The sequence below is a fragment of the Toxoplasma gondii genome, chromosome XI (assembly GCF_000006565.2).
Source record: "Toxoplasma gondii ME49 chromosome XI, whole genome shotgun sequence".
Taxonomy (NCBI): Eukaryota; Apicomplexa; class Conoidasida; order Eucoccidiorida; family Sarcocystidae; genus Toxoplasma; species Toxoplasma gondii.
The window spans coordinates 182699-208704 of record NC_031479.1 but is presented as its reverse complement, the minus strand read 5'-3'; the positions used below and the strand labels follow the sequence as shown (position 1 = coordinate 208704).

Here is a 26006-nt window from a genome sequence, read left to right as displayed (position 1 = left end):
GTGCTTGTGTGCTACTGTATGGTTGACCTTTCGAGATTCCAATGTCACCTTATCACAGCGTCGTGTAGTTGCTTCTGGGAAGGCATGATAAGCCATGGACCAAACCTGGGCTTTCAGACAGTAGTCAGCAAGCGAAAAGCAACAAAGCACATGAAACAACCACCAGCCACGTCTTCTGCCAGAAGCTGAGTGGGACCAGTATGCTTGTACGTTGCTATAGCGACTACTTTTGCCCGGGGGAAAGAAGCCAGTCGACCAAGTCACTGTTGCGCATAGACTTGCTGTCTGTGCACTGTGTCTCACTGTACTAGGTTTTGTGTTCTGGTGAGTTTTCCGGGATACGCTGTAACGCCAGAGACGGGTGCTTGATCGTTCAACATTCCAGACGTAACTGGTGGACCTCGTTGCTTTACCGCTCCCTTGTCTTCCCCATGCTCAGCCGCAGGAGGGTGGTAGTCAAGAGTTCAGTGCTGAAAATGGAATACCATCGAATAGGGATCCACTGATCCAGGATTATGGCATGTAGCAACATCGTCTCTGGTTGCTGAATGACTGGAAGTGTACCAGTGAAGTATCCCTTTTGTCTCTTCTGTTGGTTGCGAATGTAGTGGTGCCGCTACCGCTGCGAGCCACTCTCTTCCGCGCTGCCCCTACACTCTCGTACCTCCCATGTAACAAGACAGCACCAGGGAAATTAAACCAGCTTACGGATCGATCTCAGAGCTTTTGAACGGTTCCAGGTCGGGCGCGCTGGCGAGAAGAGGTGAACACGTTTGGCAGGCGGTAGCGTCCGCGTAGCGCGTGTTCAGCGCGGAGTGGGTGTTACAGGCGGGTGTTCTTGCTGGCACTATTGTCTTGCAGAAAACACGCAGGAATCCCCCTCTAAAATGCTTAGTACTAGAGGATCCATACATGGGTCGCCGTTTTGCCCCGTTTAAGTTTTTCAAGCTTTCTTTGAAGGTACTTAAGTGAGGCTGCCCCCTCGCGACCTCGTATGTCTTGCAGTGGATTTCGTGAGCCAGCTCATGCTTGTCTCAGTCAGTTGCGCGGCCGGCAAACTTGTCTGCATGGCCATCGTCTTTGTGCTAGCAGGCCTAAACGGGCCAGATCGAGGATGAGCAACCCTCCCAAAAAATCGATATCAAACAAAGGGACGGATATCATTAACGTGGTACACTCCGTTTTTATCGTTTACTAAGCTGTTTAGTGTTCGGCGTACGAATCCTGCAGTACCTACGTTGACAGTAGCGGGGTCCTGGTCGCTAGTCCTCAGCAGTTAACTTCGGCCAGCTGGCATCGCCTTGATGTTGCTTCTTATCATGTCCGGCTTCATTCGATGAGAGTGACCTTCATTCAACTGTAATCGCACATTTTTCCTCAGTAATTCGTTTTCTTTGGGTGAGGGGCATTTGATGTATTCAGTCATTTGCTTCTACTGCGCGCCTGTCCTGCCAGCTCCTGGGAATTCTTGTTCAGTTCCGAACTCGGAAACGAGTTAGCTGTGCACTGTCAGTACCTCGTGGGAGTTATCTTTATCCACAACATTGTCAGAGGAGCAAGTGTAAAAAATCCTGGAGACCCGCGCCCGAATTGAGTCTTAGCCATGGAGGACACTGCTCAATCAACACCCACCACAGCCGTTTCGGCCAAGAAGAATGCTTGGATGCAAGCGTCGCGTCTGGGTTTGCGTGGCTTTTCCATAATTTACGGCATCATGTGCGTTTATTTATTGACACAGACTTCAAAGGACCTAACAGTTGAGGGTGAGAAGCCACCAGCAATGAGGTGGTTGACGGCGATTTCGTGCGTCGGCCTGGTCGGAAGCACTCTTGGCTGCCTCGTGTCCTTTGAGTCTTGGAAGACCCGCTCCATGACCAGCGTGACCATCCTTGCTTTTACCATCAATTTTATCCTCTCTATCATATCCATCTTCGTTGTTTGCTTCACCCACTTCTCAATCTTCTGGATCATCTTCACGGCACTGCACATCTTCCTCTCACTGATGTCCTCCGGGGCTGCATATGGCAGTTTTGCGACCACTGCCAAACCGGCACCGGTCGACGAAACAACGCCTTTAACAATTGACCAGGTCACCGGTGGAGATGTCGCCTGATCGAGCCTCCACTAGCCAGACAAAACCGGTGCAATATACTGAGGGCTGAGCGCAGTCGGTTCCGTTCAGGAAAGTGCGTATCACGAATCGTGATGTGAGGCCACTTTGTGGAAACCATGGGAGAGACAGCCTGGTAATTCGCACTGGAGGTCAACGGGGAGCACAACCTTACAGTTTTCGCGCCCCGGGTCGATGAGAATTTTTTATGGTTGTTATGCAATGTCTGGACCAGAAACTAGGGGGATTTGCAGCGGAGCTGGCATGTACCAAGCCTGCCGAGAGGCCATGGTGTGTCATGCTCCAAGGAACGCTTCCTCCGCTGCTACAGAGCACTTGCTTTTACTTGTCGCTCTTTAACTGCCCATATTAGTTTGCGTTCCCCCAGGGGGAGCACTCACACAAAGCCCAATGAAACGGGGGTAACGTCCCCCGCGGATATACCGCAACAGTTCCAGCGGGCTTCACGGACAAGCCGCTCCCCGCCCTTCGTCGTCACGTGCCCACTCACGTATACATGTGTATACAGGCCTGTAATCTTAATTTGTAGAAGGCGCGGACGCCGCAGCTACTTTTTCATCCGCGTTTCCTCGCGCTGCATCGAAGCAGACTGCGCGCCTGTCCCCGAGATGAGCAGGCATCAATCTTGGAAAAGTTTACGGGTCCTTTATTTTAGGTCCTCTGACAGTTGATGTTCCAGCCCATGTGGCTGTGGGTGGTATCACCAGGGGGACTTCTTGCAAAAATAGCAGTTCCCTTTATTGCTTCTCGATCCTCACTTCGTTTCATGCGGGAAGTGAAAGTGACAGTCAACAAGCCCGTTACTCAAGACTGGGGTGAAGTGGAGCGTGCTCTATCCGATTTTTGTTAATGCTTACCCCGTCCCAGTCTTCAGGAACTTAGCAATGAAAAATCCAATTGTATTTCCTGACGGGCAGAACCGCTGTAGCTTCTCGGCCTCCCCGGGAGGAAATAGGCGAGCACCTCTGTCACCATTTTCGAACGTGTGAGTGCCGACAAAAGGCTCTGCGGGTTCCAGCATGAGAGGCAAATGCCGAAGAGCCCACGCCACGTTTTCCTCATTTTCTGCTCTGGAAACTGAACACGTAGAGTACACTAGAGTGCCACCCGTTTTTAACAGCTGACAACCTGACTTGAGAAACTCTCTCTGGTATTTGGCCGCTGCAAGGACCACGCGGTCAGTGAGGCCCTCAAAGTCTATGCGGGGCCTCAAGCCCAAGGCAGTACACGGAACATCAGCTAGAACCCGGTCAAAATAACCTATGAAATCTCGTCCGTGGCTGCCCATTCCTAGTTGAGTGCTTTGCCATGTCCCTTTGGCACTGTCGCCGCACACAATTTCGACGATAGATGCATGTGACGATGTGCTCAGGAAACTGCGAAGCTTTTCAGCCCGCGTTTTGGACCGTTCCACGGCAACAATCAGCCCATGCCCCTTCATCAGGGTTGCCAAATGTAGGGTCTTTCCTCCCGGAGCTGCGCACATATCCAATACTCTTTCCCCAGGTTGCGGACTCAGCACATGGCCGACCACGATGGAGGGAAGGTTCTGCGCGACGAGGCATGCAGGAAGCGTTGATAGGTCGATAGCGCTGTAGACACCACACCACAGGGAAACTGGTCAAGATGTACTCACGAACCCAGAACTATAATTTCGCCAGCTCATTGGCTTGCTGTATGCATTGGATGCTTCCGAAGTATATCGAAACGCTGCAACGCTTTGCCTACCCTAACTGAATACGTGCGTAGCAATGGATTCGTTCTAAAACTAGAAAAACGCATTCAAAGACAGCTCTTTGGAACCTCGCCTTCTAACCAGGGGAAGTGAGCAGGCGATGAGACTCGTCGAGTAGCTTTGTGTTTTTTACGCTGCTTGCCATATACCTTTCCATCTCAACGGCGATCCCGGGCTTTCCTGCGTAGACCTGGCCTAGGTTTTGACGTATGATGCCTCTTCCACAAAATATCCCTGTTTTCCTCACGCGTTCTGGGAGCGCTGCTCTCAGATAAGTCCCTCGGAGCACGGATGCTAGATGTTCCTGCTCCGTCTCATCATTTTGGGCTTCTGATCGACCACAGTCACAATCACCTCCTCTTAGCTCTCCATTTGACTCCGGATCAGATTTGTCAGCACTGGTAGAACGCTCTTCCCCACCTGCGCGAATATCCTCTGATGCGTGGTGAGCGTCCGCCTCCTGTGACTTTTGGCCGTGAAGAGGTAGCTCGCTAGGCTGAGCGGCGACGGCAGAAGAATGTATCGAGCTCATCTCCTGGTTACGTTGGACATTAGCACATTCCACTGCAAGCTTCGATTTGTGGAGGCGACCCGGCAACGTAAACACCTCGACCATTTCCCCCACTCTGAGGTGCGGCTCTGACGCCAGAACGCCGCCTGAGAAGACATGCGCACCTCGTAGAACGGCCTGTCCACATCGCCTGTCCACAAGAATCACCGGGAGTTGACCACCTCCATTTTCTTTCAATCCTTTCCTCTGGTCAGTTCGTAACACTACCTCGTCGTGATCTTTATTATCTCGTTGAAACTGCGACTCCTGGCCGGCAGCGACTGTTCTTGTACGCGTGCTGATGGACGTAGCAGCATGGCAATTTGTAGAGCATCCCCTGTCGCTGTTTACAAAACATTCTTTTGCGCGCGGATCCTCCCTCTGTTTGGTTCTGGAAGGTAGCCCCTCAGATGAACTGACCGTGTCGTGGTTAACTATCAGGACGTCATCGAGGAGCGAGTGGCGCTGCACGTCCCTCGGGTAGAAGAGTTTTGTGGCTGTAGCAATGACATCTTCCACTTTTTCGGCATCCACTGCATTCACTCGGAGCGTTGTGATTGGTGGAGGAACCAAAAGATGGTCGAGAATCCATTCTATGGAGCGACCAGGAGGTACAGGGCTTGCCCAAGACGTTTCAAGTAGAGAATACACTGTAGGATCGAGGACCTGTCGAATCAAGGCAGCTGACGAGCGGTTTCTCATTGTGGATTTTCATCTCGAGTTGATTGCGACATTGAACCCACCATTACTTGACAAAGCTAGCACTGACACTACCCTTGTATGCGTTATACAAGCATGGATGACCCCAAACCGGCTTCCTTGAGGACCTCCGGGTGGAAAAGGCTGATAGTATGCAGGACATGTAACCTTAGACGACACAGATGCGGGAATGATGTAGCATAAAATTCGAAAATTTGCAAGCCTCCTTTCCGTAGCCGATAGTGTGTGCTTGGATCGCATGCATGCAAGAGATTGTGCAGTTGTCGCGGCAAGCCTAAGTCATCGCCACCACGCGTGCATAATTGCTACGTCGAACGTTTTGCTGGCAACTTAAAAAATCTTTTTGAAAACATGGCGCGGTGCCACCTTGTAAGCAAATGCACTGTCACAGATCCAAAATATGTGGGTGGCACGTCCCGTAATCGCTTCTCGCGTGACTTTTGAAGCCATTTGCCACGAAGCGAAAAGTACTAAGCGAGGGAGGAATGACATAAATACTAACAAATCACCCACTGGTTTCAAAGGATATCACTATTAACACCGCACTTTGTGCTAGTAAACTAACAATTGATTAGGGCACTTTACTCGACAGCGCCATGAGGAAGATGCCCGTCCCTTTGGATCGTACTCGACGGCGTCAGCAGCCGCGGTGCCCAGCTTAGTTTGCTCTGAAGTTTCTCTGAATGTCTGTCATCGATGTAGAAACTGCTTTCCTTAGTTTCCCAATTGCGCGTCGCTCTTTCTGACGTCTGGCTGTTCATCAGGAAGACGCATGTCGACACGGATTCATCTGTCACAGAGAGCGACTTAATGTTCAGTATTTCTTGCTGTGTCAGGTAATCGCGTCTTCACAGCCGCAGTAAGGATCCTTAACGACATATTGTGTCGTATGAAACAACTCATGCAGCTCTTGGAAGCTCTCCACGTGGAACGACGTATGCAGTATGTGTACGTCGAGTGACCGTGCCAGTTGTCGTGCGTGAAGGTGAGAGAGGAGCACACAAATTTCCTCCAGGTGTCACGTACTTCTTTTCTTCAGGAACGGCAAAGTGCCTGGTGCTGCAGCTGTGAGAGGAAGGAACGACACGACCCCGTAAGCCTGTTGGGAACGTGTCTCAGCTGGTTCCGCGGTGGTTTTGTTTCTTGCGTGCAGTGGATTGTGGTTGTAGGGATGCACGTCAGATGAGCGTACATCCCAGCTTGCTTGAAGTTACATACTTGTCAGCTCACAAAAGTGTGCACCAGTGGCTGCTGTCCGTAATCAAGTCGTCGCCTTCTGCTGTGGCAATTAACCAGCACTGCAGCCACACTGTTCCTCAGGCACCGAAACAAATATCACAGTAAGAGGGAAGACAACATTGGCACTATGCTACAGATGTACGGAAATGGCAGGTGGGTTGTTCGAGATCAGAAAAGAATTAACCACCCGTTCCCAGGCACGGGCGTGTTCTTTGGTGCGGAAGAATATTCATATTCCATCCCTTGGGTCCCCTGACTCCTTTTTGGGTAACACGATTTCTTGTGCAGTCGGCACAAGTAGTCCTTCTGCAGCAACTAGACTGTAATACCTCACCTGTTCTCCACCTGTCAGCGCTGATTTACACGTTCTGGTAGAAAAAGCTGTGTGGTACTTCGACCGATCCAAGCAGAGTAATACAGCAATTTGCATTATCCGCTGAAGAGGCAACGCCACTTTCGGTAACGCCTGTGCGGCTACCACAACTTTCGTAATTCGAATGCCAACCAGCTAATTGAAAGCTTCTCGTCTCCACAGCGTGTGACTGCAAGGACAGTTTGGTCTTGGCAGGCGTAAATAAAACTGTTACGGGTGCGAGTGTCAGCGCCTTCAATTTCACGCATTTTCAGCGAGACCAGAGTTCACCTGTAGCAAGAGAGTACTGCGGAGAGGCTCTGTTACCGTACACCTCCGAAGAAAAAGCCATGTTACACCGGCTCTTAACCTTATCACAGTTCGACTGTGTGCTCTATCATTTGGCGAGTCTAACCCGATCGGAGGGAAGCGCTCCCAAAAACACATCCCAGTTTCTTCAAAACCAGCAATCCGCCTCGAGTGTAGGGGTGTCTAGACATCTACAAAATTGTGGCAGGTCTTTCAGCAGACTACTTTATAGGCCCATCATAAAAATGTGTCACAGGACACACTGTGAGACGCCATCTGCTGCCCATCTCCCTCCGGCACAAAATCTGTCCCTACGTAGCTTCTGCAGCGAAGAAGCAATACACGTTCGCGGTCATTCGCGTTCAGACATACAGAACGATCTCATATGGGAACGAAAACAAAACTCTCGGACAGGCGGACGCCGGGGCACTGAAATAAGTAGCCGTGTGATATTTCCCGCCCTTCGAGCCACTCAGCTCAGTCGATCAGTCGGTAGAAATTAGAAATCATACGCACATACCGATATCGTTGAAGCTGGACTCCTTCGTGAGAAATCAGCACGCGGAAGCTAGAGAGTTTCTCTTGGCCCACCGCCACATATGTCTCTTTTACCCTGGTCTCTTCTTGAAAATGTTCCCCCATGTCTCTTTTCATGCGCTCGATGCTCTACCTAAAACGCATTTCTCATCCTGAAATAGAGAGGCGCATTTTGACTTTCATAAGCTTCGCAGGGCGGTTGCCTTTGCTGGGGCTCATCCACACACAGTGCTCTCCAGCACCGGGTGATTTCTTCTCCGTTTTTGGTCTTCGGGATATATATATATATATATGCTAGAAGAACGGTAGGTCGTCCCTCCTGCCGAAGGGACGAGCAATCGGGGCAAGCGCCACAGAATACGCAGAAAGAGACGAGAGAACGAATTCCTCACACACAGGTAAGCATGTGCGAACAGACACACCGAAAAACAGACAGTTCTGACAGACGCTTGAGCTACACCCACGTGCTGTTGATGGTGGGAACTGCCGTACCTGAAGAAAAGCAGACAACACGCCGAGTCGCTGTCACCCACTGCCATGCAAACATGACATTTCGTGCTTTACTTCATCATCGCCTGTGCTACCTTCCATTACAATTCACTCCTCTTAGTCTCGCCCATGTGAACCACGAGTCGTCTCACACTGAGACGGAGACGAGGCAACATATGTGTACTTTTGCCGACCTTTTTTTCGGACATGTATCCCTCTGTCTCCCTCCAGGTGGATCGGGATTACACCGTCATCCCTCACTAGTCATCTTCAGAGAACTCCCCTTTTCTCTGCCTTCCCTCTTTGTTAGCACAGCCCTGGTAAGTGGCAGTGGTAAAAGAAAGCGACAGCACACGTGTCTTCTGTCTGCTGTTGGGGACCCTCTTCAGCGATGACCTACGGATTACGAGTTGGCTGCATGCACGGGTAGCGAGGAGATCCGAGGTGAATAGCCACAGAGTAGATCACAGCAAAGACGACCAGACACAGGAGAGATGACCAGAAACAGTTCAACAGCTTGACAGCGGCGGACAGATCGGGGTAACGAGGAACCATGGACTGCGGAGTGAGACGAAGGCGTGTGAAACAGGTCGCGACATCGGGAGAAGACGGGACGGAAAACAACAGAAACTGCGAGCACCTCAGAAAAGAACCCAGAAACAAATTGTATAAGTCAAGACTTGCCAGGCGGTATGTAGAAAGGCCCCGCGTCTGCGAACGTCTTGAGCTTTGTAAGGTAACTCTCTTCTGCAAAGGGAACAAACACATACACACACACACATACAGAAAACTACCCTTCGGATCCAAGCCGCACCACGCATGCGAAACGCGAAGACGGAGGCACTAGGTATCTGTGCCTCCGACTGAAAATCTTTACCTGCGTACATTTACATCTACCCAGTTGCACTTACGCAGACGTGAATACCCAGAAAGCACGTACAGACTCATCTTTCTGTATAAATATGGCACTTCTTGATGCACTTAGAGCTCCCGCAAATGCATGAGGCAACGATTAATCGCGGGAGGCTCTTGCGTTCAATCAAGACAAACGCACCCTCCACCGAAACTTGGTGTTGGTCCACACACGTGCAGGTGCATGGTTTAGGAATTACCTTCGGGCTCTTAATGCGTGCTTTGCACGGAGGATAGGGTAATGTGGTAACTTCTTTCGACTGTTCTATGTTTGCGGTTCGGCAGACGCAAGGCTGCGAATCTGCGAACGTGTAACTGATTCTTCACAGCTGTTTCTTCATGAAGTTGCTGGCGTGCGCCGGGTATGGTGTACGTGATCTTTACGCTAGTCCGATGTCTATGTGCAAGTCCACGACGGTGGCCCCTCGAGCCTTCCCTAGTGTCTCTTTTAGCGTCCCGTTTCCTCACCGATCACGGTGCCTAGCCAGTCCAGGTGATCAGCAGCCAACTTCTTGATGAAGGTGTTTTTCGCGTACTTCGCTGCACGGTGGCAATTCGGCATTTGAAAAAGAGACAAGACATGACAGAAGACGAAGCACACACCTTTCTCCACACAAAACAAGATACGGAGAACAGGAGAGCCGCAAGCAGAGCGCTTGTATGCAGGGTGAGAGAGAGAGGTAAAGGCAATGACGTCACACGCGCGTCCAGCGACCCGCCTCTTTTTTCCAGACGTAACTTCCTGCAATCGAGAGCTGCATTTCCTTAAGAACATGCGCGCATTACACGGAAGAACTGACTGTGAGCAAGGACCCTTCCTTCTTCCTGTTTCGATAGTGCGAGCGGCAAGCATAACTATCTCACGCTCAATCAGTATAGTGAATCATGTAGAGTATACCTAGTTTAGAACACATACAAATAGCATTTCGGTTTTCTTGGGAGATGCCGAAATCTGTTTTAGCCTTGCAAAGGTATGGGACTGAACCGTCGCGGTTCCGAACCGCGGCCTCGACCCTCAGAGAGACCATTCGCAAGGACTCCCAACTCCCCGCTTGCCTTCACATACGTGTGCGCGTCTGTTTTTAATGTTTCTTAGCTCTTATGGTTTCTGCCCCTTTCTTACCGTCACTCGAGTCATCGGAGAAGGGGTCGACGAGGGAACGCCGGATTTCCTCAGACCCCATGATGGTTTGGACAGCCAGCCTGCTCCTGCAGAGAGCTGCAGCGGCGCGCAGGGAGAAAACAAAACAGAAACAGAGCTGCCTGTTATGCCTGGAGAACGTCAGACGGCTTGCGGATCCCGGCTGACGCGTGCAGTAGGGGAAACATACACACCAGATTGCTGCTGTGGCTGACTTCAGCATCCTACGACATAAGTGCCACTCCACAACGGTGATGTTCTGGGCGTCATACATGGATTCCTGTGCCCACTCATATTAACAGCGATAGACAACGAGTGCTCAGACGCTAGTATGGTAAGTGTAATATCGTTCTGGACGTCGTAACCTCTGAGAGAGGAAAGCGCACGGAGGGTCGAGTAGGTGCCACCAGGTGTCGTCAATGTGAGGCAGGCCCAACAGGAAAACACACAGCCCACGGGTGAGCCCCATTTTTGTATCCGTCAAAACACTCAAATAACGCAGCATGGAACAGGCTCTCAGCACGAACCTACCTGTGAGAAGAGGATACGAATGAGCTCTGCTTTCGCCAAAGGGTCGAGACACATGGGTATGGCAGACCTAAGGACACACAGGTTTTTGGACAAGACGCAAATCTCGACCTCCCTTCTCACACTGGAGACTGACTGCCGCTGGCCGTTTGTGGCGTCGCAGTCTCTTTCGAGCGGAAGGGGGATGACACCACGGAAAAGCTGGCGGAGCAGAACGGGTAGCAGAAGAAGGCACAGAGAGGCCGACACGAGCAGGAAAAAGCACGGAGGGCAAGGGATACGCCCAGTGGCGAGGAGACACACGCACACACTGATTCGTCTTTGAGGAAAAACGCTTACAGACTCGGCGAGAGACTTCAACTTTGATTCCACATCCGGCGCTAGAGGATCCGGCCTACGGAGCAACCCGCAGGAAAACATACCCCGACGCATGAAATGAGAGACGACCCCAAAGAGCCTATTTAGGGTGAACGTTTGCAGTGTACACAAAGACGAAACCCGAGAGTCGGGTGCAACTCAGCGTCTCTCTTCCCTCCTGCGGAAGATGACACTTCCACCGTGTGTGTCCTTGCTTTTGGTCTCTTTTCGTTAGACCAAAAGAGAGACTCAAAGCCACAAATGCCAAGACGCCTCACCCTCCTCGGCTCTCGCCTTACCCCTCCCACCCCTGCCGTATTCGGTGTCCATCTTACAAAGAGTTCAACACGTTGCTCCAAGCATCCATGGCGAGGTTCGCAATCTCTGTCTCTCCCGTGAAGTAGCTGCTGATCTGCAGGAAAAAGAGACAGATCCGACGAAGTTGAGAGAACATCTCTTTCCACGAGACCCTCAACTCGAATCATACAACCAGCGTCTTGGACTGCTGACACTCTAGCACGTAGGATCCTGAACAGGACTCCAGTGAGGAGGTACAGACAACCAAGTTCTTTCTGATTACTCTGAAGACACACTTCCCCTCGAGCGGTCCAATGTTTGCCCAGACACAGAGAGAACTGAGCGACAGTCTCGGCAACACACGGGACGATCACGCACAAAAACGAAACCGACAGCCACAGTTGCCTCCGAGAAGTCCATTCTTCCTGATTTTGATGTGAACTTTATTTGTGCCTCAGCGGGCAAAAGCGGTCCGCCCCATCGAGGTGAGCTGTGCAGTACGGCATCGGATGCGGAGCATGGACACCAGGAAGACAAACACACACTGAGCGGCCGATCTCACAGTTGAAGGAGCACTTCGCGCGGGAAATCAATCCCGGTAGGACTGTAAAGAGAACGTGCTTCCAGGATTGTTTCGCCGTTTCCTCAACGCCTTTTCGTTGTCATTATGCGATTTTAGGTGCTCTATGAAATCGACTTGGAAGCAGAGGCGGGAAAGGCGAGCTGAGCTCTACAGCCAACAGCTGGCGCGGAGACAGCTAAATAAGAGCGTGGTGAACTGTAGGCGAGTTTCTATGCTCAAGGCAGAGCACTCGATTGAAGACCCCGTATGCTAAGACTTGATTTTCTATGTGATGCCAGTTTCCCGCGAACCTTTGACTTGCTGAACCCGTCTAAGATGGAAAAAGTAGTGTGTATGGTAAGATTGAGCGTGGACCATCGAACGAACAAGTGCGCTTCACTTCCAGTCTAGGTCTCTATCGTACACCTTTTACATACGACTGTACGGAACGTAACACACCTCGAGGCAAAGACTTGGGCTCCCAGTGGTGAAGAAATGCAAGCGTGCTCAGCAATGCGACCGAGAGAGAGACGCGAGAAAAGGCTTAACGACGGTTAAAATCCTGATGATCTCTGATATACACGGTGCTCACCGGGCTCTAGTTCTACTGCACCAGGGGTCATTTCACTATGTGGAAAAAGAAAAACGTCGAGAGCTTACACTTGCGCCGACCGTCGGCGCGGCCTTCTGGACCGCCTCATAGCCCAGGGGAGAGCTGGCGATGCTCCCCCAGGCGGCGATCGCGCAGCACTGAGAGAGCACAGAGAGCAGAAAGAACGGATGATGCCGAGAAGGATGGCAAAGCGGGGAAACAGGCTCAATGCATAGGGAACTTAGTGGATTCTCACACGTTGCGGTGACGAACGGTAAATGGTGTGGCACCAGGCAAGCCGCACAGGTACAGCGCCCCAGCTCGGACTCCCAGGCGAGGCGGAAGCACCGCAAAAGGAGCCAAGAGGAACGACGACATCGAGAAAACGCCGCGTGATAACTCGGCGCGGAACGGCTTCAAAGGCGATGACGGCCAGAAACTCGACGCGGAACGAGAGCACACAAAGAAGGCAAAAAAAACGCAGGTCTGGTTTCACTGAGAAAACTGAGCATCCGAGGAGGCAAAGTAACCAAAAACAGACGACGTTCTTGCCATACCCTGTGCTGTTCTTACCAGGTCGCTCTTCTCTTGAGGCGTTGCCGGAACGCTGTGCTGAAACTCCTACCAAAGGGGGGAAAGCAGACACCTCAAGGTACGCTTTTCAGAAGTCACAAGAACTCTTGTGGTTGCTCCGCCTCTCCTTGCGAGCCCCGAAGGCTTCTCCACATCGGCTACGTTCAAGGTGTAGTAACACATCAACTCCTTCCACGTTCCCAGCCGGGCAGTTACCGTCTAGCATTGCGAACTGAGGGTCAACTGAGAGGTACCGATGGACATTATGATCCTTGTATGGCATGTCTTTTACTTGACTCCTCAATTTGAGTTGAGGAGGCCTATCCCCAAAAAACACGCGAAGACTGCTGGGATCGTGGCTGCAGCCGACGAAGAGACACAAACGGTTGCTGAAGCTGAAATCGCAACTGAGCGCCAGGGAGTTCTGGACACGGCCAGCGTGAACGTTGTAGCTGTGTTGTATGCATTTACACAAGTGTAAATGGTAGATCGGGAGCAAAGTGTCTCCAGACGTTCTTGATCCAGGTCGCATTTTTTGCGAGCTCCTGTGCCGACCTGGATCTTTGTCAACAACAAAGGCGTCGTGAGCCGCCATGGAGCTGCTGAACCACAACGAGACTCTTCGCACTTCACTACTCAAAAACTCCTCTACCCTTATCAAGCTCAAGATTGTTTTCTTCCCTCCCTAAACCAAAAACCTAGCATACTTCGGACCCGCTTCCGCTTCACTCTGCAACAGAACCCCAGTCTGGGGTACAAGTGCGCTTTCGTTTTCTGTCGCAAGCAGGCCTTTCTCCGGCAGAAACCGCCCGACCAGGGACGCAAAAAGCAAAGCAAACAGAGCAAAGGCAGCAGAGAAACAGGCAAATTTCCAGAGAGGCTCTCACCACCAGCGTTTTAGCCAAGCTGCCGCCCTGGACTTGAAACATCTCGTTGCCGATCTCCGGTTGCTGACAAGAGTAAGAGAACACACAAACACGATTCTCCAGATTCTCCAGATGTAGGTCTCTTGTGCGACTGCAGCAACTGACACCGGAAGACAGTGGGGAAACCTAGCTTCCAGCAACCCCTGAGACCTGCTACAGCCTCTGGACTCATCCAGAGCCAACAGAAAAAGGTGTCAACCTTCTCCTTCACCAGGGACCATCGGAAGATATCACCCTGATTTGTAAAATTCAATAAAACTCTTTAGAATAATCCTTCTTGCACATCTCTTGTGTTCTCCCGCAAACAGGATGTCAAACTCACGGTACTTTCCAAAGCAAAGAGACACAAGTACACAAGCGTTGAAGAAAGGATTCTTGTCTTCGCTGGTTCCCTGTTGGATGGCTGCCATCTGTTTATCACATTTTGGATGAGTGCTTGGCGATTGCGTACCGAGTTTCTTGCATGCACATCAGCGGGGCAAGAACAGACACATGCAGAGACCCGGTTAGGGGAAAGTAGGCGAGGGACAGAGATTCTTGACAAAGAGCCTTACTTGCTTTATCAACTCGGCAATAGCGTGGACAAGAGAAACCCGAGAAGTTTCATCAACGGAGTCTTCAGCCAGCTCCCTGAACAGAGGAAACACAGGTTTCTCCAACATCTCTACTTCGTCAACGCGTACAAACGCTGAATGCGCCGTGGTTCAACTGCGCTCTGAGCATGGATACGCCTTGAAAAACGCAAAGATGGCAAGAGAGGCAAATATTAGATGCAGATGCCCTGGCACGCCATGCAGGTCTTCACGTTGGCATTTACTCTTGCATGTGCACGGGCCAATATGTGCATCAGCTCTATCCTAAACCCCACGTTTACGCACATATCTGCCTGCATACATATTTTGATTACTCGCCCTTGCTTCAGTTCCCTCTGAGAAAGGCTCGTCCAACAAAGAATAAAAGACGCTAGGAAATAGGAAAAGCATCTGAATACAATTGCTTAACTATCTATATTCATGTATCCAGAAAGTCCTATATATATATATATATATATATATAAAGCACATGCAGATACAGACACACTCAGTATGTACGCTTTTACATTGATGTATATATATATATATATATATATATATATATATACAAGTGAATATCACTGAGACGGACGGATGCATGCAGGCAACTGGAGAAGGAAACACAGCGACAATGAGATGCTGTTTTAGCGCTTCTTTGCACTAGGATAGCCTTAGGTTGATGCATATCCGCCCTTTTGTCAGACGAGCGCCTCATGTCCTTCCACGTATGCAACGAGTCGTTGTGTGGGCACCGAAATGGAGTGCACAGCCATGCAAGAGCATGCGTTCGGATTTCAGAGGGAGGATCGCCTCTCGTACAGGCAGAGGAGGGAGAAAACGAATTCCTCTGTGCCATACGACGACGAATAAGACAAGGGTGCACACGATATCAGACAACGACGTACCCTACGAGTTGGCGCGGGATGGACGAGAGAGCAAGGAACTTTGCTCCAGCGCGGTAGGACGCGAGCTTCACAAACCGGAAGGCATAAAACATCAACATCCCGGGAACAGATTTCGGTGTGTGAACACATTTTGTGGACTCCATGCACCCTTCATCGTCGCTACAGAAGCGCGAACGCATCTACACGAATCCTCGCTGTACAGCTCCTGATGCACAGTTTCATCTCTAGGTCAGAAAGTATATATATATATATATATATATATACGTATGCACGCACCTCATGAATATATGTATATATATATATATATATGTATCTGTACCTATGCCTGAATCCTGGAGGATACCCCTAGATTTCTCTACGATGCTCTGGGGCTTGGTGTTCGAGCGAGTTCGATGAACCGTTCTCGCTCACCTGTTCAATGAGAGCCACGAGAGATATTTTCAGTAGCAAGTCGTCGGTTGCGAAAGAGTTCACCAGCACCGTGAAGGCGCCTCTGTCAGCCAGCTCATTGAAAACGGTCTCGTTCTTTCTCCCGGCTTCAACAAACAGCGCCACCGTCCGGACCTTCACCATCTGAAAACGGGAGAAGTCACAAATGCCGTCCCTCGGCGCATGCAGGTGTCATCCGTAAGCCAAGGGATCAGGACTGACAGCGAGACGGACAGCGAAGGCCGTGTGAATTGAGGTACCGAATCAGAGACAGTGAAAGTCCGTTCCAATACGTCTACTGTTGAACTGGCATTTACCACTGGTTTTGCGCAAACTCGAGATCCTGGGCCAAAGATGCAACCCGAGGCTGGACTCACAGATTGGCCATCGAAGCCCGCTTAGTCAAAGCGCTCGTCACGCGGCTGGAACTCCTCAGACGCAAGAGACGGTTCCCACCCAAACATCCGCGCAACTGTATAACTTTGAGTCACTGCAGTGATCCATTATGTACGGCCTCCTCGGAACATCACGGAGACCTTCGTTTACCGAATCCAAGTTCTACTGTGTAGGGAGAGCCCAGGTGAGATGACAATTCTTGCATAGACAGAACGCGCGTCGCGCAACGGATCTTTCCATTCTTCCCTACACGTGATTTACCTCATCCGGCGAAGCGGCTGCAGCCATCAGCGATTGAAAGAATTCAGGAGAAGAGAACGCCTGGCAACCCTGACGACTCTCTAAGCTGGCCACGATGGCCTTCGCTGCATCGCTCGCCACTCCAACGTCAGGGTCTCCCAGGAGACCAGGAAGCAGCTCGTACAGCTTCGCTTCGATGGCCAGCTCGACGCCTGAGAAGAGCATTTGAGGGAAACAAACGAGGAGCTGGATGTCCGGTGTTTAACCCCTGCACTGTAGTCGCTAACCCCAGGTAGGCAACTGAACAGAAGCCTTGCGGAAAATGCCAATGTGGAGGATTCGATCTCTGTGAGGCCTTGATCAGAGAACAGCGCATCTGCTGCAACGCGAGAAAGGGTGGACATTTACGCATTCTGCTTTTTATGAGACAGAGAAACCGTGGCTCTTCTGGATCGTCGGGAGAATCGGGAAATCGTGGACAGGATTGACCAAAGTCCTGAAGGACGACTGGCTGAAAAGCAGAGAGAATTTCTTGGAGCACGCAGAGAATCCATGGGAGAGTAGGTTAGACGATAGTGGCTAATCTACCACGTTGGCTACGTTGTGCTCCCTGTGGAGGAGCACTGCCTATAATAATCCAGAAGATCAGACTTTACACACAAAGAGTGACCCATCCACTGACGGCACTGCACTCACCTGCAGACCCCTGGCCAATCAGTTTGCCAAGTTGCTGCACCAGCAAACGCCGTAGCAAAGTGCTTCCACTTTCTGCGGCGTCGATCAGGACGCGCCGGAGCTGGGGAAACAAAGATGCGTGCGCAAAAGGGCCATTTGACCATCTATTCGGTGACCAGAAGAAATCTGGAAACGGAACGGAAACGCAGAGCATTCACCTCGTTTGCGACGTGACGTGTGACCGCAACGTCCGCAACGAGCCTGTGGTGTGTAAATCTCCATTAAGGTGCACACCGCTGCATTCGATGACCTTGCGCGTCAACATTCGCATGACGTTCAAACCCAATAAAAGCAGACATGGGAGTACCTAGGATACGGAACACGACTTCCGTACGCAAAAAACGCACCAAACACAGTAGAGAAGAACGTATGACCGTGGGGCTTCCCCTCTGCCTGTTACGGTCCCGACGTGCGTGACTCAACATCTGAGTAAAGTGAATCACGTACATAGGAATCGTATGCGATTCCTTTTGAAGTGCCTGGCAGCTGAACAGAGGCCCCCCGTCCTTTTTCTTCTCTCCTGATAGCGACCATCTGTCTTACTTGGGGCTCCCTGACAACGTTCTCAAGAACTCCATCATACGCGAGACATTTTCGAAGGGCTCTGACAACGATCACCAGTTCTTCGCTCTCCTCATTCTCCCCCAATTCCGCCTTGACTCTCCCCGCAGTCTGTGCAGCCGTCTGAGCAGTTTGTAGAACAAGCTCTCCCGGGGAAATGTGTTGTCGAAATTCCTCTAGAGCTTGGCTGGTCTGAGGCGAATCGACAAACGCTGTCAGCGCTGCTAGAGAGGCCACACGCGGAGCTGCAGCTTGAGACGACTGGTCGAACGCAGAGAGCATCGTGGGTAAGGCCGGAACAAAGAATACGAAAAAGGAAGGAAGGGAGGAAAATGACGGAAACGGAGAGAAGAAACGGAGAGGCGCAACGGAGACGGTTGTGACGAGCTGCTCGTAGGCACGGTCGGAAGAAACTCGCGCGGATTTGCGCTCCCACTGAAGGAGACAGGGGAAAGTAGGGAAAATGGTCCGCAACAAATGTGTGCGCTAAGGCTGCTCGTCAAAGAAACAAGACTCTGTCAGAGGGTCGAGAAGAAAGCAATGACAGTAACGCTGTCACGGAGAAAGCTGCATGCAGGGAATCAAAGACATTGCCCCATTCAGAGCTGGTTTGCAATGTTGCAACGCCAAAATTTTGTGGGTCAGAAACAACAACACGACTGCAAAAACATAGTTTTCGCTTGCGTACAAGTTCCGACTTCCGAGAAACCACTCAGAGGAATCTTGGAAAAGTGTTAAGGACTTCGGAATTCATGTGTCACCGATCCGTGCACACTCAACGAAGTCCAAACAAGGGTCAGAGTCATTGTGTGTTACTATTTTTCGACGGAAACAACCGCAAAATTATGGCTCTCTCTGCCTTTTGACAAGCGAGAACGCATGGAGAAGAGAAATATCACAACGGTCCCGCTGTTTCAATGGCAAAGTGAACGTGAAAGTGTGTGCGCTCAATTACAAGTTTTTGATACGCCAGCGTTCAGCGCTGCAAACCCTGACTGCACTGCGTGCATGTGTAGCAACAGCCGCGTCAAAGGGAAGGGTCCACTGCGCTGTTGTGTCATTAAAGAGGACTGACCGTTTCGGTTTGCGCATTTCAAATGGGAAGTAGTCTGGAAGGAATCGTGCTGAATGTGTGCACTTCTTAAAAACGGACCGCCGTCCAAGGGATGAGCAGCACACTACCTGTATGCATTGTAAGCCGGTCAAACGCTCAAGTGACAATCAGTGCCTTTGACAGCCACCATGTATCGCGTTGTGATTGGTCTAGGTTTGCTCCAGTAGATCCGTTCGCATAGAGGACAAATCATGCTCGACAACCGTACCGTGGAAACTTCAACTAATGGGTGACCTGAAATACCGGGGCGCTGCTCGCTCGTTAGTCCGTTGTCGGTGACAGCCCCAGGTCACCACTGAGTCACCTCTCTGAGATAAATCAGGGGATTTCTTTAGATTGATTCAAGCTTAGCAAACTCAAGCAGGTGCAGAAGAAAGCATGGAGGCAACAGATCTGCATCCGTTTTAGTGGCGGGTTGTGCCGCCATGAGTTGAGACCTTGACCATTCAGTATTCAGGACAGATATCACGTACGTTGCTGAACGGCGGTTCCCAGGGGGCAAAATTACATCCCTGAAGTGTCAAGTGTGCGCCGCTAAGCTAGGAACGAAACCTGAGGAGGATCAGCCAAGCTTAGGTCCTGGAAGACTACCTGGGCTTTGTGCATTCTTTTGGTGTACTCCTATTCACGTCGCCACTCTCACTCGTGTAAGTCCCCTGAAAAGCCAATATCCTTTGGGTCGTCGACTACGTTGTTTGCGCGAGATTCGCCTGTTCTCTGCATCCAGACGCCTGCCTCTTGCGACTGACTGGATAGGCCGACACGCGCACAGAGCGACTCGCTGCATTCACTGAACACATGGCCTTTTCGATCCAGCGAAGGAGCTGAACAACCAAGCGTGTGGAACCAAATCTTATCCCAACTCTGGGCCTTTGGAAGCAGAACGACTGCAAAAGCCACTCTGGTTTCACACACACACACATACCTCAGGATTTTTGCCGTGACATGAATTTGTGAGAGAATGGCTTTGGTTGGGAAGCTGGCAATTTCAAAACTCGTCACACGCAGACGACAGAAAAAATCAACGAGATTTAACCAATGTCTAGGAGAATGCAACATGGTCCCTCATGGTCCTGGAAGGCCACCTCCAGACGTTCTGTCGGCTTCGAGGTAGTCCTAGCCGTTTCTCCGTCACCGACAGATGCGTTTTTATCAGTAGGGCCTGCCCAGCAACTGCGACCCACTTATACACTTTCCAGTATTGCGGACAATTCCCTGGAGAGTTTGAACCGCGTAGAGGGCCCCGTCGTTTTGGATTTTTCTGTAATGTGACCTCTAGTCGACCAACGTGAAAGTTCGCCTCCGTCGAATAGAGACCCGGAAGTTCCGTTGACCATGCATGTAAAAGCCCCTCGCGCGAATGAGAGTTTCCGTTGCTTGGCTCGATACAACATGCGCGAGGTCAAGACTCACCTTCGCGACACAGTTCCTGAAGAAGTGCATACTCTTCGACAATTTTCTTCGCCGGCATTTTTCTGATCTCGCTAACGCTTTTTTTATGTTCAGTCCTGTCCCGTTTGTGTCGTGTGTATCTCCCCTTTTTGGCTGCGGAACGCGCCATTTGCTAGATCTTTGCCGCGCTCAGCCTTCGATTGCCAGAAATCGAGCTACGGGGAAAAGCTCCAAACACAGCGATGCCGTGGCGGAAAATCGAAGGTGTCTTCTTTTCAGTTAAGTCACACAGTGGGCATTCCAGCGGATTTGTACATTTTTTGCAGCTGCTGCGTTTCGTCTCAAAGACTGACGTCTTCGCCGTGCTTCACTCGCGCACGGGATCATGCCGACAATTTCCCGAGTTTCCTGGTCAAACCCGCGACTAATCGTCCCTCTATCCTTACTTAGTTTCCCTTTCCGTCCCTCTCCTTCGCAAACATCGGCATATGACCGTTCTTTCGTGATTTCTTTAGACCGCTTCTTAACTCAGTATCCGTCTGTCCCGATATGACTGCTTCTCTAGTTCGTCCCTCCACCACCAGTGCGCAGGCGCCAGGCAGCAGCAGGTCCGCACTGTCAAGTTTCTCTCATCTCTAAATCTGACATAAACAGTCCTTTCCTAGGCTTTTTTCTGAGCATCGACGTTGCCACTGGGGGAATTGAACGAGCTGTGCTCTTGCATCCAGGCCCTCGTGGCCCTTTGCAACCGGAAGTCCTGCACCTCTGATAAGTAAAGCTTCACCAATCGTAAGGAGGTCGGCTACAGGACGGACAGAGGTCCTTTCGTTGTTTTTTCGGGGGCTTGCTTGCTAGAAATTCACACACTCTGCAGCTAGTCGCGTATGCCGATTATAAAACTGGTTTCCGAAACGTATCCCGTTGTTTACACGCCGTTATTATGTGGCTGCTGCCCACGCGCAAGGCCACCAAACGGCGGAGTGGCTGTTTCCGACTCGATCGTTCTCTGGTGAAGGCCAATCTTCGGGAATCATGTTACTCCGAGCCTCCCTGAATTTTTGCAGCCTCGCTCACCATACAGAATCCGTGCGTTAAAGATTGTCTTCGTGTACCCCATCCCTTTCGTCTTCCTCACCCGTCTTATTTCGTCGCGGCCAAGAGTATTCGCCGGCGGAGAAGGACTGATCTCTGCGGGGTAAGCTACCTTGGTGCGGCTGCTTCGAGCTCTGTCGCCCCGCCAACTCGAGTTCCTGCGTTGTCAGCGGGCGGATCCGACTGGCGGGGTTCCTCTCCCGGACGATAAGCTGACAACGCCTTGCTTTGCCGGGAGGTATTTTGTGTTCTTTAATCAAACATTCTTAATCGGATAGGTTTATGCAGGCAGAATGTTCGAGGCCACAGAGAAGGGCGCGTCCGGAGACTCGCCACAGGCCGGAGGGAGTGGAGAGGCCACAACGACCGCGTCCGTGGACAGCACCGTGGAACCTAGTGCAACAGACGAGAAAGACACCAGTAAAGATAATCAAACGCTATCTGCCGCCTCGGCACCCGACACCGATTCTCCAGATGCCAAAGACCGATCGACAGGAAGAAGCGATGGTCAGGCGACACCGGCCTCTTCCTCGCCCACCCCAAGTGACCAGAATCCCAAAAAGGTCCGCGCGGAATCTCCGTCAAAGGAAAGCCGGAATAACGTAGGGGCGCCCCAGCCGTCGGAGTCGTCATCTCCCGAGGCTGCTTCAGTTCCTGCCGCTCCCAGTTCGGATGGGCCGGAGCCGGAGAACTCGGCGGCTGCCACGGCAGGTGCAGGCGGTGGAGAAGTAAGTTTCTTTCCTTCAGCTTCGCGAGTCTCTGTGTGCAAAGCCGGTTCACCATGCACCACCCCACCCTCGAAATCCGTGCCACACGGCGCAGAAAACACCTGCGCGTTTGTGCGTGAATGCTGAAAGTGGTGATGCCGGGTTACCCTGTCTGCGTCAAACTGGCCCTGAGCTTGTCTTGAGAAAGGTTGCCTGATGTGAGACGGCGTACCGTCTTCGTGCAAAAGGAGCCACGGATAGCTTGTGGGAGGTTCTCGAAGAATTCGTGGCTTGCCAGTGTCCGCGCCGGTGACGCACCGGTCCACAAACTAGCCCAGCATGGGATCCGTATTTTGAGTGAAGTAGCTGTGAGATACACCGGCCATTGGGGGGGAGTCGTGCCACTCGTGTGTTGAGCACCAGAGTTCGAACTTCGTGAGCTGGTTTCTGGTGCGCTGGCCTTTCGAGCGCCTCCAGCGGAGGTCGATTTCTGCTTCAGCGTGCTCGTTCGATGGTGGCCATGAACGACTGATCGGAACAGGTCGGGTGGAGTGGTGCTTCGATGGAGCGGGTGTTTTTCAGCGCGGTTGGGAACGCAGGCATGCAGCCAGACAGAAATCCCGCACACTACCATTGATCTGCAAAAGACGACTGCAAGCGTTCTCTGTCTCTGGTTCATGTGCCACTTTATGCTTTCCGGGAAATGACCTTCTTCCTGGACGGTACTACCCTGGACCCCTGTGTGTGCGCGGGCATATCAGATGCATGCAGAATAAGTTCGGGAACACGTCGTATATCCGTGCATTCCTTTGACTGCCTAGTGTCCGGATCCTGTCCTGTGTGTGAACTGGATATGCTTTCAGTCAACATTATGGTCGTACTTCGGGTGGGGAGATCCGTGGGCATCCAAGACGCCTGCTGCCGAAGAGGCACCTCCTGGGCCAGACACAGGTGACGGTGGAGAATCTCCAAGGAAATCAAAAGACAGCTCCACAGTCGTGCGTTTCCAGGGGGTGACGAGCGAGGATGACAATGCAGCGTCTAAGCGTGCACGCCCAAGGAAGGAGAATTCGGTTGACAAGATGGGCTTCGTCGATCTCGTGGAGTCCCTGTTGCTTAACCACGACCCAACAGGGAGACCCGGTCGGTTCATAGACACCTTTTCAACCAGTGAATTCGCCAGTGAACGAGACAGTGACTTGGATTCAATGGTGTCGACAGAGTTGAAGGGGAGTGGACCCGATGACGGCCTAGTCTGGCAAATGGAGGACATCATGGCGTTCGAAGATCAGTTGCATGCAGCGTTGAGTACCCGGCTGGAGCAAGAGGCCCGCCACATGGAATCCTCGCTGAAAAAGGGCCTCGTCGAACTTCAGGCTCAGCTCGGCGATGACGATGAAATAAAAGTAAGAAATGTGCCCTGTGTGTTTTCTCCCCTCGAAACAGAGTCTACGTTACCTTCGGGGGTCAGGGAGGGGACCCTCCTCCCCTTGAAACCCTCCTTTCGTGTCTCATACGCTCCGCCGTTGTTCTTCCACGGGGGCACAAGGTGGTGAACTATGCGGCGTTATTTTGGATTCTCACCTCCAGAACTGTGGCGGTTGTCCAAGGTGGCACTAGCCGTCACTTTGGCGGTGGGCTAGCCGGACAAGAGCTGACTTTGTGGGTGCGTGTTTTCATGCTCGCTACCGGGGAGAGGATGAGAGTGGTCGGTTCTTGAGCGGTCGTCCAGATACAAACAGATTATACACTCGAGTAACAAACGCCAGATTCAGCGTTTGGGCTTCCAACTGATCGGCCTATGTATTTTTCTTTGCTTCGCAGATGATTCACTACGAGGCCCGAATGGCTGGACTTGATCTGATTGTGGGAATTGACACTCCTGATGACGCAACTGTTCGGCGAATTGACCTAAGCACTCTTATGAATCTTTCCGTTTCAAACTATGGTACGTCACGCGGAGTGGAAGTCTTGAAAGGAGGCTGTTGGAATTTTGTTTGAGGAGAGACTTCAAGAGTAACACATGGCGATCGCTGTTTGTCGTTCTATAATGGCCACTTGCAGCCGCAGTATCATCAAGCGGGTGGATCCCGTTGCAGTACTGCGGTTCCAGCCGTTAGTGGAGAGGGGGCTTTTGGTAGGCCGTTCAGAGTCTAACTCTATCTATTTACTGCCGTTGCACCGACTACCAAGTTTCTTCATGATGAAAGTCATACGAAACAACAGACACACGGGTGTTGCAGTTTGAAAGGTGCGACACACAGCGTCCTTCGTGTATCTCTGTGGTACCACTTGATCGTCCAGAACACGCATGATGGTACACTGTTTTTGCAAGCAGAGGGAAGTTTGGAATGGTGCGAGGGTCTGAAATCGCAACTGGCCATGCATGCGCTTCAAATACCTCGTTTGCAAGCCGCTCATACTCGACCCCTGCGTACGATTCAGAGCGGGCTGACCGGCCCAGACGGAATGTATGATGCTGAAGGATTTGTTTGAGCTGGTGCTATTTGCGGTTCAGATGAGTCTATGTCTAACTCTAAACAACAGACGAGCGTTGGGGTATTGCCTCTCCCTTCCGAAAGTAAGGCTCTTCTTTATACCGACCTCTTGTTTTATGGGGCCCATGTGCACATAGCTTAGAGATCTGTTTTTAGGCGCAGTATCGTCTTGCGATCTGTCACCACCAGTTGCAGCTTCCTATACTGTCTGCTCTCCTGCGAGTCTCTCATACGCCTGACGTTTGCAGATACACTGTGTGAGCTGAAAATACGGTCCGGTTTCCGCGGCGGAGTTGAGAGGAACCTCTATCTCTTCTCAGCTGGAGACCGGGGACTTCCCGTTAGAGGGACCTGTGCTTCTGTACATTGTTTTATGCCACTCTTTGTGTTGTGCATGTTATGCCTGCTCTGTGACAACAGTTGACGTCGCCTTTTCTCTGAGCTAGGACGCGTGTTGTAAACCGACAACACTGCGTAAACATTTCAGTGTACACTTGGTGCAGAACTCGTGACTTCTGATGTGCTCTGCAGCTTCGTTTCCCTTGACACCACGACGGCAAGGACCACCAGCACGCGGAAAGGGAGGGACTTGGGGTGCAGAAAGTGGACGGTCACCTTTGCAGCAGATGCAAGCAGAGTTACTCCGTCTAGGGACCACAAGCAGTGAAGAATCGACTTCTGAGGATGACTCCGCAGAGAAGAGAAAGACCGCAAAGAACTCTTCTCCCGGTGCGAATGACAACGAAGGAAGGAGCCCGGCTCCGTCCGCTTCGTCTTCAACAGCGTCTACGTGAGCAGACAATCGAGGATCGAAAAAGCGGTAGAGCAGGAGAGCCGGTTACGATCCCTCGGCGATGCCCCTTTGCAGGAATTTCCTCATTCTTCTCGCAGGCCCGGTGCTGTTTGTCTTTCGCGCTAGGCGGCGTAGCTCTCTACAGCCCTGCAGTCAATGTGCAGGCTCGTTGTTGTGTCCTGACGCATTTTCAGACCTTTGAAGTCGTTTTCGACTCCCGAACAGCGTTGCATCGTGGGCCATCTTTTATAGAGATTATGCTTTTCAACTCTTTGTCAATTTTTTTCGGGAGGTTTTTGTGCAAGCAAGGACCCTTACTTGTGGCCGATTGCTTGGGGGGTGTGGCTTCACTGCGGTCTAAGAAGGGCCGCCTTCTTTGCCTCCACTGTACTTAGACCGGGCACACGGCTTTCTTCCACAGCCTTGCCTTTCTTGCAGCAGATATTAGGGCAACGCTACACCCACACTTAGCCTGTTGATAAAGTGTAGGCGGCTGTCTGTAGCATTCATGCAGTCTTTGTTAGCGCGCTTTAGAGTTTCCGTCGCGAATATGTCAAATTCGCTGTTGACAGCAAAGATGAGGTCCCGAAAGTTGATGCACAAACTTCCACAACGCGAGGCC

At 51.4% G+C, this 26006-nt stretch overlaps 4 protein-coding genes across 4 annotated transcripts; 2 read left to right on the top strand and 2 right to left on the bottom strand.

The window, feature by feature from the left end:
- Window positions 1–1075: 1075 nt before the first annotated feature.
- On the top strand, window positions 1076–2863 carry TGME49_306895 (hypothetical protein). The gene has a single exon (XM_018782506.1). The coding sequence runs from the start codon at window positions 1604–1606 to the stop codon at window positions 2111–2113; it is 510 nt and encodes a 169-aa protein (XP_018635653.1). The 5' UTR covers window positions 1076–1603; the 3' UTR covers window positions 2114–2863.
- TGME49_306900 (NOL1/NOP2/sun family protein) lies at window positions 2635–5253 on the bottom strand. Its single transcript, XM_002371822.2, has 2 exons — window positions 4016–5253; window positions 2635–3723 (listed from the first exon to the last, which is right to left on the bottom strand). The coding sequence occupies exons 1-2, from the start codon at window positions 5116–5118 to the stop codon at window positions 2985–2987; spliced, it is 1842 nt and encodes a 613-aa protein (XP_002371863.1). The 5' UTR covers window positions 5119–5253; the 3' UTR covers window positions 2635–2984.
- A 1722-nt stretch (window positions 5254–6975) lies between these two features.
- TGME49_306910 (hypothetical protein) lies at window positions 6976–18537 on the bottom strand. The gene is made up of 16 exons (XM_018782507.1): window positions 17771–18537; window positions 17189–17288; window positions 16514–16704; window positions 15839–16000; window positions 15428–15492; window positions 14505–14580; window positions 13912–13974; window positions 13025–13072; window positions 12520–12609; window positions 11336–11412; window positions 10983–11037; window positions 10647–10713; window positions 10098–10193; window positions 9443–9514; window positions 8747–8809; window positions 6976–8065 (listed from the first exon to the last, which is right to left on the bottom strand). The coding sequence occupies exons 1-16, from the start codon at window positions 18068–18070 to the stop codon at window positions 8028–8030; spliced, it is 1563 nt and encodes a 520-aa protein (XP_018635654.1). The 5' UTR covers window positions 18071–18537; the 3' UTR covers window positions 6976–8027.
- Window positions 18538–20340: 1803 nt separating this feature from the next.
- Window positions 20341–25676, top strand: TGME49_306920 (hypothetical protein). The gene is made up of 5 exons (XM_002371824.2): window positions 20341–22114; window positions 22957–23499; window positions 23918–24041; window positions 24612–24674; window positions 25123–25676. Exons 1-5 carry the CDS (start codon window positions 21680–21682, stop codon window positions 25383–25385), a joined length of 1428 nt encoding a protein of 475 aa, XP_002371865.1. The 5' UTR covers window positions 20341–21679; the 3' UTR covers window positions 25386–25676.
- The last annotated feature ends 330 nt before the right edge of the window (window positions 25677–26006 follow it).